The sequence below is a fragment of the Rhincodon typus genome, chromosome 15, assembly GCF_021869965.1.
Source record: "Rhincodon typus isolate 14 chromosome 15, sRhiTyp1.1, whole genome shotgun sequence".
Lineage (NCBI taxonomy): Eukaryota > Metazoa > Chordata > Chondrichthyes > Orectolobiformes > Rhincodontidae > Rhincodon > Rhincodon typus.
In genome coordinates, this window is record NC_063346.1 from 41,122,946 (window position 1) to 41,136,583 (window position 13,638).

The 13,638-nt window shown below is 40.6% G+C and overlaps 1 protein-coding gene across 1 annotated transcript; it reads right to left on the reverse strand.

The window, feature by feature from the left end:
• Nucleotides 1-558: 558 nt before the first annotated feature.
• Nucleotides 559-4,140, reverse strand: irx3a (iroquois homeobox 3a). The gene is made up of 4 exons (XM_020534725.2): nt 3,529-4,140; nt 1,959-2,979; nt 1,216-1,282; nt 559-1,002 (listed from the first exon to the last, which is right to left on the reverse strand). The coding sequence occupies exons 1-4, from the start codon at nt 3,739-3,741 to the stop codon at nt 948-950; spliced, it is 1,356 nt and encodes a 451-aa protein (XP_020390314.2). The 5' UTR covers nt 3,742-4,140; the 3' UTR covers nt 559-947.
• Nucleotides 4,141-13,638: the final 9,498 nt, after the last annotated feature.

Here is a 13,638-nt window from a genome sequence, read left to right on the forward strand (position 1 = left end):
TCTTGCAACCAATGAAGCAACCACTAAAACCTACACCGCATTGATCCCCAAAACATTGTTTTACAGATATCGTATCAAATCAAAAACCGAAACTGTACCTGGGTGCAATATTTTGGCATCCTTCATAATATTTGAAAATTAGGTTTGGCGGTTTAATTTTAGCACCGCTTGGACACTTGGGACTAGTGTAAGTATGAGCTGTGGAAAAAAAATATTTTTGGTGACAGAAGGTTGACGCTTAAAAAACGAAACCAGTGTTTTTGTTTAGAAAAAGAAAGCACATGGAACTGTAGGTATAAACAAAGTGATGTGAGCTGTATCAAATGTCATTTGATTTGATAGAATTTCTTTTTCAAAAGATATTTAAAACTTTTGAGTTAAGCCGCTTACAATCTTCCTTTTGCTGTAATTAATAGGTATTTTAAAAGTACCCGAGGCCGGGCAGTGGGTATATTTTCCCACGGATTGAGATTTTTTTGAGAATGATAGAATTGTCAATTAACAATCATAAAACTCACTAGATCTTGTGAACAGAATGTTGAACTGTTCGGTGGGAATGGTTACAACACTGGCAGCTTTCAAAATACAAAAGACAAGAGATTAAAGTCGTAACTGTTCATTTATTAGCCAAAAATATATACTTTCTTGTACAATTTCGTTCACACGTATGTACATTTTTTGTTTGCAGTATATACAAAACATCTCGAACACCAGGTGATAACTAATTCTCACTGGACTTACAAAAAAAACTGGGTTCACTTTTATCTCACAAATGCAACTAATTGATACACGCCTTGTCGGCTAGTATTACATTACCGGTTTAGTTTAGTACACATACATGCTTACAGGTTAAACTATACAGGGAAAAAAATTATTTTTACATTCCATTTAACAAGAAAATGGTTACAAAATAAAGTTCTTTTTTTTAAAAAAAATGCCATAATTGACTATGCGGATGAAAGCGCCGACAAAACCATGGCTGCATCGAGTTGGTTCTGGGGTCTGAAACGAACAAAATTGTTGTGGATCAGTGTTTTGATTTTTTTCCCCAAAGTTTGACATCCACATTTTGTGTAAAATGTTGTGATTTAAGTTTTAAATGCAGGTCAACTACAGTGAAGAGTACAGAAAAAGCTGCACGCCTGTTACTGCAAAGACCTCCATCTGGTGTAAAATGGTGGGAAGATGCGGACAAAAACGAAACATGTTTCTTACCGTCTCGGAACTGGTTGGAAAGCTGTCTTTACTATTTTTTTCTCTATTTCCAAGGCACTGCTTCGATCTGCAAATAATAACGAGTTCTGATAATTGGTATTGTTCGCCATTATCGAGGCCACTTTTACTCAGATTCAGACGCTGAAATTCAACTTTGTTATGGAATCGTTACCAATTAGACCAGTTAAAGGATAAAGTGATGTGAATACAATACAGGGTAAGTGTTATCTTATTATATGGGTGCCTTTTTTTCCCATCTAATACTTACTGGAAAAAGTTATTGTAATCAAATTATAAATTATATTTAAAACTGGTGCTGAAGATCAGTTTATAATAAATGCAATTTTGACCATCAAAAAATCATTATCCCATTACTTTGATTGCACCTTAGAGTAGTTCTATCTTGGATTTGGTTACAATTGAGCAATGGTACTTTTCGCGAGCAGGATGTAAAAAATCTCTCAGGATCGATTGAAAAAAAAATGAAGAAGTGGGCTTTGTGTAGATATTAACCAGTAAATATAATTAATTCGCAATCGTTGGGATACCTTTGGAGATCATCGCTGAGTTAATCATTCCTTTTAACTTTGAACTTTATTGTTTAAATAAAAGGCCCAACTGGTAAGGCTGCTAATCGGCATTATTCAATTTTTTAAAGAAAAAATTGAGTCCCTTTGCAAATTGTGTAAGGTGTTCTCAGAGTCTGGTTGGAGCATGTTTCATAGGATTTGAGTTCAATGTACCTGTTACCGTGGGTTCTGCAGACTGCGCCCGTTCCTCGCCTCCCCTGACTGTGCAAAATGCGGGAACCCCGGCAGTCGGAGCAGCTTGGCCTGTACTAAGTCCAAGGAAATGATTGGAATTAATTAAAGCCAGCGGGTGGTGAGAATAGGTGCGGTTTGTCCAGTTCTGAAATTTGCCCATGGGGCAGGCGAAAAGTCTGTGCTGGCCCAGGAGAGAGGAGGCAGCAGCGGAGCCGGCGGGAGGGTTACTGATCTGGGGAGATTTGCGAGGATTGTCTGGCGTAGTGGCCGTCTCAGCCAGAGACCAGATTTTAGGTTTCTGGTTCACCGACAGGCTGTTCTCGGGCGCAGGCGACACCGGGCTTTTCCTCTCGCTGTTGTTTTTGGTCGGATCGCCGCTGACCTGCCCGGAGATCTGCGGGGACAGGTCACCCCGTTTGTCTTCACTCACTCTGCTGTCTTCTACCACCGATTTCAGAAAGCCGGCCTCCGGGCCGTTCAACTCGTCGAAAGTGTCCGAGATTTCTGAGTCACTTCTGCCGTCCAGTTTGCAGTCCAAGTTGAAGTCCGGGTCTTGCTCGTCCTCGTCCTCTTTGCTTTCAATATTCTCCGTGTCAATATTCTCCAAATCGATCTCCTCGTCCTCCTCCTTTTTCTCCCCTTCCAAGTCTGGCTCGCTCCCGTACGAATTGCCCTCCTCGTCCGTCCTGTTCCTGGGAGTCCAAGTCATTTTGTTCTCCTTTTTCAGCCTCCTCCTGGCGTTGGCGAACCACGTCGACACTTGGGTCAGGGTCATTTTGGTGATAATGGCCAGCATGATCTTCTCTCCTTTGGTCGGGTACGGGTTTTTGCGGTGCTCGTTCAGCCAAGCTTTCAAAGTGCTGGTACTTTCCCTGGTGGCATTTTTCGGCCTGGACGGGTCCCCGAACTGGTACTGGCCGTAAGGGTAATAGGCGGCGTGGTGGTGCGGGAAAGCAGGATGCTGTACTCCCGGACTCTCCTTCAATTCATACTGGGCACCCTAAACAGGAAGGTGAGATGGGGAGGGTCGGGGGAGAAGAGGAAAGAGGGAGAGTGCTCGTTTAGAACTCAAACATAAGATGAAACACAGCAATCACTTCAGCTACGCTCTGCCGCCACAAAACACCCGTGTTGAGGTGAAGAGAAAGCAATTGGGGCGAGAGGAAAGTTTGTGGAGTGACACCACGCAAGAAGCCAAACAAAAATGGAGCTGCCACACACACACATATGAAAAAATAACAAAATCCGCAAGTGAAATTGACGAGGAAACGGCAGTGAAACTGACAAACGTGGCGCAGAAACTGACGGGAAAGTTTTCGGGAGAAAAGTCAACAGCGAAAAGAAAAGCGGTTGAAATAAAACACTTTTTAAATTTTTTTTTGAAAATCCCCAGTCCCACACTGTTTCTGGCCCCGCGTGCTGCTTTGGTAATCGCTTGCAAACTTTCTTTTTTTGGGTGGTGGGGGTGGGGGTGGCGTTTGTATAGAAATGATTTACCGGCGTTCAGCGGACTGGGAGAGAGAGAGCAAACTGACGTAAATGTTCTTACCAGTTGAGGAAACAGGGGCAGATCGGCTGCATAAGGCAAGAAGGCGCCGTATCCTTGGGCGGCATAAGGGGAGCCATACATGGTGAGGACAGTGGAGGCAGCTCCGGACGCCGTGAGATCGCTCCCAGCCCTGGAAGATGATAGACCCTGACGATCGGGGTAAAGTGGCCTAGTAGCAGCAATGTACTGATATCCCAGTTGTGGGAAAGACATGGCCAGTGACTAGTGCGGGAGAAATCGCGGTGCGGAAAGAGCCGGAGTAGCCACCTTTAACGCTACAGACTCAGCTGGAAGTATACGTTTCCACATGCAGACACACTGTAACCGATCCGATCGCTCTCTCAACTTGCTATTGATCTGAGGGTGCCCAGGTCAGGTCCTAACAGATTCGTAGAGATTATTCGGAGTTGATGGCCTGATTGACATTTCTGACATGAGCTAAGCCCCTCCTATTTCTTCAGGGTCCGCCGCAGCTTTTACTCAAATCTCTGCCTTTGTCACAGAGCGTGTCTTTTTCCAAATCTATTTACTGACGTCGCGATCTTTTATTTCAGTTGCTTTCAAGTCGCAGTTTGCGATCGCCAATCAGTACCAGTTCTCCGGCAAAAAAAAACATGCCCGCCCCAAATGTTTCAAAGAAGAACATTCGCCTCCCACTTTTTTTTTGCCACGGGGTTTTCTTTTAAAAGCTGCGCATTTGTAGAACTATAATTGGCACCAAAAGCAAACAAGAGAAAGAAAACCGACCTCAGTAAGACAAAACGGAATCTGAACAAGTTGAGATCGCTTTGATGTAGTTTTTTTTTACAGCTCGCTAGACAAAACTTTATTCTCCCTAACCTATTGTTTTAACTTTGTTAAACAGACCCTTAGTTTTTGGTGACGTCGACACTGAATGCATATACATCGGCTCTCATTCTGCTATCTGCCCTATTAAAGAAAGTTCGCTTGGCACCCCCAATGCGTTAGTTTTATTTGATTCAACGAAATGAGCTGGTGTTTCCTCTGCGTGGGCTGAGAGTGGGCAGCGCAGTTCAGGATCCAGTTAATTCTTTGTTAATAATGGACTTCAAACGGTTATAGAGTCACCACTTCACATCAAAGCGGACTAACGCTAATTTCAAACACATAAAGAAATCCGGCGTAACCTCAGAAGCTGTCCTAACCGTGGTTACACTGGTACAGAAGTGGTGTGAATTGCACAGCCTCCAGCACCTTCATACCAAACTCATTATCACTTTTTGTCCTGTCCCTAAACTGTAATTAGCAAATTAATGACCGCACGTTGTTTATTCCCCGTTCCTTGCTACGGTGTGGTGTCGTGAAACGATAGGTCTGCATGATAAAGCAAAACACGAGATTGTAATAAATGCGGATTAGCGCGAAGCAAGTCCCTGGATTGAAATTCTCCGAATCAATATATTAAATCTGTATGTACCACATCTAATCGCTTTATGGCTCATCATTCTGGTATTTGATGTCAGATAATCGCCCACCCATTGTTTGAAGAATAGAGTAAAATTTTAAATTGTGTTTTTTTCTGGCCTTGTTAACTGACGGTCGGTGATAAATTCGTCTATTGAATTGAGCGCAAATACAAATTAGAAATCGAATTATTGACTGCCTTTGGAGAGAGGTGTTGGGGATCGGGCTTGCTTTTGTTCCTTAATCGGTTCGAGCAGTTAAGCAGAGAGAATGCATAAAGTAACTGAGTGATCTGCACTCGTTAAGTTTTTAAAACAGCCGAGTTGGTCAGGATTTTGCGATAGTGAATTGACCGCGATGGTACACACTCTTAAGTCCCTGTTGCCTGCACGGTTTCCAAACTCTTACATTAAACTCAGGCCATTCATTTTATAAGGACTGGTTTCGATGGAGGGAAGGGTTCTGGAAGCTTCGCGATCTCGCAAGGACAAAGACCCATCTACATCTTTGGTTATAGATCAGCGTGGCAGCACGTTGGAAAACTGCGTGCTCTTTAAGTTTGAGCTGCACAGGGCTTGAGGCGGAATCAACCTCAGTCCAGTTTGTGGAGCGGACTATTCGCAGGGCGGACGTGGGTATTGGGTGGGGTGTGCTGGGGGCCGGGGCACGGGCAGGGCTATTACCTTATTAATTACTCCAAATACATTGCCATGTGTCATGTAGACAGAATTCTAATCATCTTGAAAAATTCATTGCCGTGGTCCCGCGCCTTTAGGTAGAGTGGTGGTTCGGAAATTCTTCATTCGTATATTTTGGGCAAAAGGGGAGCGTTCAGAGCAGCGCAAAGTGGCGCAAAGAATGGAAATCGGTCCATAAAAGGCAGGAGAAAGTAGTGATGGAGAGTAAAGTGTCAAGAAAATGGAAAGACGGCACTGAACGCATCCTTTGAAACATGAAAAAAACATTAAACATTGAAAGGAAAGAAGGTAGAGGATGAAAGGACAGGCGGGAAAGTAAGAATGAAAAGCCAAGAACACAAGCTGAAAAATATGATAATCTAAAGCAAATAGAACTAGAGAAGCAGACTAAGGACAAGAAATAAACAGACTGAGAGACTGAGATTAAAGAGAACAGATCACAAGGATAGAGTAGAAAAGGCGAGAAAAGGAGTACATGGGAGGGGAACGCTCAAAAGTGAATTCAAACAAATGTGTACATTTGTGAGCAGAATTCCGGAGTTTTAAATCTAGGAAACTGGGAGTTTAGGAAAGTGAGACAATGCGAAATGGGCGAAAACAGTAAAGAAAATTGAACAAAAAGAGCAAAAAGGCGGAAAGCGAATGTTGGAGCACAGGTGATGCAACTAGCAGGATCAGTAAGGATTGGGGGTCACGGCACGAACATTTGGACGCTGTCTTTCTATAGATTCTATATTGTAATGCTAATGTGATTTGGCCCGTGTCACTGAGCGTACTTCATATCGTGCTATCAGTAATTTAGATGTTTGTTACTTACAGCAAGACACGTGGTTTAAATGTGCTCAGTAAGAAACGTGTTTCCTCATCATTGACGTCTGCAACAGCACCAACGCACTAATAATCAATTAATTTAATGAGTAACTTTACCGGTTGAAGTACACACTGTACAGAAATCAATTAGTCAAATGAATAAGCCAGCCTCTTGATTTTAGGGGACATACGGTACTGAATATATTGTTGTTATTAACCCTTTGAAGTCCTAGGACCTTGGATTACTGTGCAATTAACGTGCTTTTCAAAAACTGGTCGTTTGAAAGAAAATGATTTGTGCAAAGAATAATGACAATTGTTAAGTAATAAAAGTCCTTTTTCTAAGATAAACAGAGGTAATCGTTCAGTTTGTGGCACAATACCTTTGATACCAGTCCATGCTAAGCGAGAAATTGTTGTATATTTTGGTCAATCATCTAATGGGAAGGCTATTACACTCTTAGGGTCAATGTTTGCTTCGGGGCAAAAGCTTCATGTCGGGATTTCATTACAGAGGAGCCTTCAAACTATAAACGCCTTTATTTATTATTTCATGTACATTTGTAAAATTAGTTTCTGAACAGTACGGAAAGCAAGTTAAAAGGTCAGGCGGACCTGGTTTGCGCTCTAAGACGGCCAAATAGATGGAGCTGTCTCAACCAGCGGTCCTGACTGGGACAGTTTCCCGCTCGGAGGCACTCGGAGCCCGGCCATGACACGTGCCGCATCTCCGGGCGGTGTCAGGACCCGCTGGCCGGCTGCTGATTTATTACTCCTCTTTAACACTCGTTACTCCTTTTACACTTATAAACCCTCTTCAGGGAATGGGGAAAGAAGTCGTGGTTAAAATGAGCGCTATAAAATCTTCCATAATCTGAAACCGATCCTTTTTTTTGTAAGACAAAATTGGACCAGCGCTTGTCCCTCTCTGAGACTTCCGCAGTGAACTGTAAATAGACTTTTAATGACCGCGAAGCATGATTGAGTTTTATATTCTCATTTAAAAATATTTATATTTCTCTAATGTTGAACACCACGGTGGAAAATCCCACAGGAATATACATTACCCATATGTAATAGATCCGTCACATTCAAATCCATGGCGAGATTTATCTCTATAGATATTTAGTTTCCTTTGGGATTGGTTTATAACGCCAATATCATTCCTACAATATAACTTAAACCCGTCGCTTTCCTTGGCAAATAACTGAAACCAGTGTTGGTTGTTACAATTGCAGCTTTGTCTGAGTGTCAAAAAACAAACTTATTGGCAGCTAGTTTTAATCTGAACCATATAGGATGTTTTTGTTTGAAGATGAGACTCCGAAAAGATGTTCGAACGCTACAATGAGATAATTGTTGAAATCGATCATCAAGAAACATATTCAATTTACAATGATATTGGAATGCAAGTTCAGCCAAACGAGAATCTGTGGGAACTGCCGAGGTGAAAAATGTTAGAGAGAAAATAAAAGAGAGCGGGGGAGATGAAAGTGTTTGAAAAAGCACAGCCAACACTCTTCCAATTACACGTTTGGAGCTTTTCCGTAATTCCGGGCCGACAGATAACAAGTTGCACATTCCTTATCGCGTATGGAATCAATCTTTTGCAGTTCTCTGATCAAATCTGTTAATTGCACCGACATTTGATTTGAAAAGAAAACAAAATTAATGATCCTCAATGTTTGGAGCAGGCGTTGGGTTGAAAGCCGGGGACACAGCTACTTTTTTTTCACTACTTCAAAACATGAACTTTTATTTGCAAATTCTTTGAGGGAGACGTTAATAAAATCGGGACGTTTGGGAAGCCCAGGGTGTCTCCTAAGACTCTACATCTTAAGTTTCATTGCAGCCAAGGGACAGCACGTTAGTGTCAAGGGATTTCAAATTAGATACTGCTGTTCCTTCCCCATTGCCGAGAGTTCAAAATCGGATTCAGCCTTTCAACATTTCGAACAAATTAGGAAAATGGAGATTGGCAACGGGAGAGCTCAAATAATGTAATTACTTTGTTTAATTAAAAAAAAAACTAAATATGTCCTGGCAGCAGGATCTCCGCAAATAAGTTTGCACCTAAAGAGCCGTTGCTTTAGCTCTTCTGTTTAGCTACTGCAAAGTACATATTATACATTTAGAGGCAGTAATTAGTGTTTATAATTAGTTATACAACCATATACAATATTGATGAGTACAATGATGCTGTTGTTTCAAGATGTGATCTCGCCAAGATAAGTTGATAAATTGCAGATCCTAAGACATCTATCTATCATCTTGATTTTTAGACTAGTGCAGTTACTGTTTTCTTTCGACTTGCTGTGCGAGGGGAGGATATTTAGCGCCTCAGGAGAATGTTCCCTTCTGAGGTGAAAATGCAGAAATTCTAGTTCAATACGTGCGAAACGGGTCAATGGGAACACACTGACAAACAGCTCCGTTTTCTTTCGTAACATGGTCTCTGGCCTCATGCGGCGCTATCGAATGGGAAGCCTCAGTATCAGGCACCTGTGAGCGACTTCACACCAGCAAGCAAGGATTAGCAATGGGTAAACACAGCATCTACATTCCTATTAGATCTCCGCAAAGTCCCCTTCAACACACAGATATCTCTTTATTTTAAATGTGGATGGCGCGTTGTAGGATAACTGACACGCAGATATGTAATGTCATTTAGAAGTTATGGTTAAACAAACCACTCTTGTGCACCGTTAGACTTTGAAAGACTCCCTGTAAATACTAGATTCGTTGTAGGATGAGCAACGTTGCAATCAAGGAGGAAGAGATTTCTGAATCAAAATGACCAGCTAGCAGTTACAAACCACAAACAGTATATCCCCATGGCATAATGGTGACAGATTACTATTGATGGATCCGATATTGCTCTGTTCGCTAAATGCTGTGGGTTTGCTAGCGTAAGCCACTATTTTGCACAGCCAGTTGTTTAAAACACTACGCGGAATAAGGCAAACTCGACTCCAATCGTTGCTGTTTGTCAGTGGATTGTGGGGAGGATGAGAACTGTGATCGGGGCTGGGAAAGGGAAACAACTGCGAGGTGAACGTTAAAAGGAACCCATAAATAATGATCCTGTGGTTAAATTCTGGAGTTTGTGTAGTAATTGATTAGGGAGGTCAGGGCTCTTGGCGCAGGCAGCCGGCTGCTGTTAGTGGCTTCGCTGCCGACGAGTCTTCAGTAAATATTGTGCTGTCGATCCTGTGGAGGCTTCCATGTGTTTTATTATAGGCTTTCCGTCTGATTATTTGAATGCTATTTACACTGAACCTTTACTCACTGAAATCGGGCCCGAACTGAGTGGGTATCTCAATGCAAAATGATCGTCTGGAGAATACTTCTCTCTCGCACACTCGCGGGCTCTCTGGCTAGACAAATGCCACGGGGACGTGTTAATTAATCAATCCAAACAGAGCCAAACCCTGACAAACAGCCTTCTCTCTTTCTCTTGCTCTGGTTTGCTTTTCTTTCCCAAACAGAATTGATCTAAAAAAGGAACTTGGAGCAAACACATTAAAAAAAAAGTTTGCAAACATTTTTCGAATACAAAATGATCTCGAACCCTAGTATCCTTTTCCCTATTTGCAGAACGCGATCTAAAACTGAAATGTCTGCTTGTGACTACCACATGTCCATCTATTTTCCATCCAATCTACTTCCATCTCCTCTCGACAATATCACCTTTGCAAAAGTATATACTGTAATTGACTTTTACGGGATTGTATTGCGTAATATTTAATGTTAACTGTTTTAATTGGTCTAATCTACAGAAGGAGATACTGTACACGATAACTGATAGATGGATGCAAAGAGTTATCGATCGATTTAACTGTAGCATTCAAGTAGGTTGAAATCTATTTTGACATGAGACTGTTATTCTGCTGATTTGGGCGGTTTCATGGTGCGAACCCGTAAAGTACATAAATTCATTGACTGTGCAGTTTTTTGTTGTTTTCTTGGAGTCTTAACACTCTTCACAAAGTCTTATATCAGTAACAAATAACCATTGATTTCTCGTAAAGTCAGTTTTGAATTGGAATGAGTAACTCCGGGCAGTGTTATCACTGTATTACATGGAAATGTCCCAGGTAACAAGATGAACATTGATTCAGCATTATGTTTGATCAATAATGAAATAAGTAACTTCAGGGCCAAATTAAAATGCAAACTGGCTTAACACTAGCAATTTCTGGGCCAAGTGACAACGGTTTATTCAGTTGGGAAAATACCATATTTGCGCTATAGCTGCCTCCTTTATCCTACAAATTTAATGAGCCCTGATAGAAATCAACTATAATGTCGAACGATGATTTCTTATTGTGGTTCTGTTTCGATATCTGGGAGCCGTCTAGCTATACTTGGATTAATTGGATGCCGGATTTCTTTATAATTCATTTTACGTACATCATTGCTGAGTTTATAGAGATCTTTAAAATCCTAGGAGTTAGCAATATTAAAAGGGAAAAGTGATTTCACTGAAAAGAAAGTAATGTGGCTCGATTCCTTCCAGTGACGGCCTTTGACCCAATTTATCTCCCTTTTCTACATGGCTAGTTTTTACAGCCCTCAGTATCATTATTGAAGTCATCATATGAATTGATTTCCAATGGCACTTCGTGCCTCCATTCTGAGAGCAGACACCTAGACAAGCGTTTCTTTTTTCGTTATGATCCCTTTATCAGCCACAGCTCTTAGGAGTGGGCTGCCAGGACGAGAGAATTCCTGAATCCCGAGAGAGAGAGAGAGAGAGAATGTGCGTGTGAGAGAGAAGCAGAGAGTGTGAGAAAGAGATAATGAGAGAGAGAAAGAGAGAGAGAGAGAGTAGGGGTGGGGGTGGGGGTGAAAGCAGATAGACCGTATGAGGAGACATACAAAGAAAACACCGGCAGAAGGAGACTAGAGAAACGCCGGGTGGTGGGGGGCGGGGGGAAGGTGAGCTGGCACACAAGAAAGTAATATAAAGAAAAAGAACAAAATGAAACTGAAAAAAATAGGAGGATGGAGAAATAGGCAAAGTCAAGAATGACAAAATCACCATATCAAGTGAGGTCAAGGGACTGCAAAAAGTGGATTTGGACGCAAAAGATGGGTCTAATTAAGGAGAAAATGCTGAACAGTTGTTGGGGAGAGGTGTTGGGGAATTAGTGCTTACAAGAGAATGCAAAGACTTGGAGAACCAAGTGAGAAAAGGACGCTCCTCAATTCTGTTTGGCATTTGAAATATTCCAGAATTATAACACAAATCAAATAAAACCTAGTGGATTCATTTCTATTGGGATACAAGCATCAGTAAACCTTTGACTCTTCCAGAACTGAACATTCCCTGCAGTGTCACATTTGCTAAACTTCATAGGGTCAACACAGTCACTGGTAATGCCTAAATGTAGGGAGTGTCTTCCAGACTTGGAATATTTAATTGTGGTTTATTAATAATTATTTGACTTTGTTTTATAGATTATTCTTTAGATTCATAGCAAGTATTCAATATTTTGGATGGAGTTGAATACAAGAAAATCTTTGGCCGAAAACCGGAACATACTGTGACACAATTTGAACAACTTACTGTTGACTGATGAAAATTACATCCAATGTCAATGGACTGTCCTTACCTTACCCCAATTAATCATCCACCTTGAATTCTTCAACTCTTAGGCAAACTCATTGATGCATTTTGACATTTATATAAATCCATGACGGTAAAGTTTGCGACGAAACACCAACCAATTTCATTGAAGCAAGTCAATCTCTGAAATTATTGTGATTTCTATGGATCTATGTTTCTGTTTATTGGAAACATGTTCAGATGCTCAGTTTGTGGAGTTCTCACAAGTTATACCTGCACTACAGAGATGCTTCATATGTTCATAAACGTGCACACACACACGTATAACATACGCGTTAGCACAAACATTTGCCAGCTTACAGGGATGTATATATTCAGGCACAGGCACACATGCATATACATACATAACATAAAGGCAAACATGAATGCAAGACCTACAGTGCATAGGTGAAAGCTTTAAGGTTTAAGATGGTGGTTGTCTATACTTAAAAGCCTATGATTTCCAGTTAAATTGCCATTACAATATTACAAAAGCTAAAAAGGGGGAAATACCTTCTCTAGAAACTGAAAATGTAAGTCAATCCAATTTTGGAACAATTCATATCTTCACTTCTTCCCATCTGTTCTAAAACATTGTGTGCCCTCTCATTCTCCCTGTGACATATCTATTTGTATAATTGCTTTGTTATATGAAATATTAATTTTAAAGCTTCACTGAAAGAGTGTTTCTGGAACTAAGCTTAGTGATAAGCCTGCAGTAGAGAGTAAATTTAATGTAAATCAAGCCTCTACCCAGGCAAGACCTCAAATGATGTACAATACAGCCTGGGCCAATAAAAACTAGGCTATAATACTGTGTTGGCAATTTCTAGGTTTTTTTTAAACTGTTTGAAAACAACTCTGTTTGGGAAAGTAGGTTTCAGTCATGAACCAGGTATTTATATAGCTCCAAATAATTTAAATGCACGCAAAAAGTTACAAACATCTATATAAAGCAGAATAGAATGAACCGCATGTGATTACTTTTTGACGCTTAATCATTACCTATTGTTGCTTTCAAAATAAAAATAATTGCTGATTCTTGCATTTTGAACAACTATTTCATGATAATTAGTTCATGTATAGCATTATATATTTTCACATTTAAGACACAATAATAAATGATAAAGTAAGTAGTGAATAATATATCTCCTACATATAAGTACATATTACACCATCATTAATAACTACAATGGGTCACATTTTGATCTGGCCTAATATGTAAAAGAAAGTCACCAACGTTTTTGCAAAAAATGAGATGTGTTAATGTGGCATCAATAGTATAGTTGCTGGCATGTGAATTATATTAGACTTATAATATAATTCAATAAAATGAATAATAATTTTCAGTCTCTGCTCACATTTTCAGTGCTGCAAAGGGAGAAATTTAACCCTCTTCTGCAGAAACCAATGTCCATTCTTTAGTCATCATTGAGATTACTACAGACTTAATTGTTAGTTGGACAAATTAATTCATTTGATTGCTCCTCAAAAATCCCTGCTGACAAACGTGAATATATGGACAGTAGGCAGAGAAACCATTGGATTCAATTGGGTTTTCCTTTA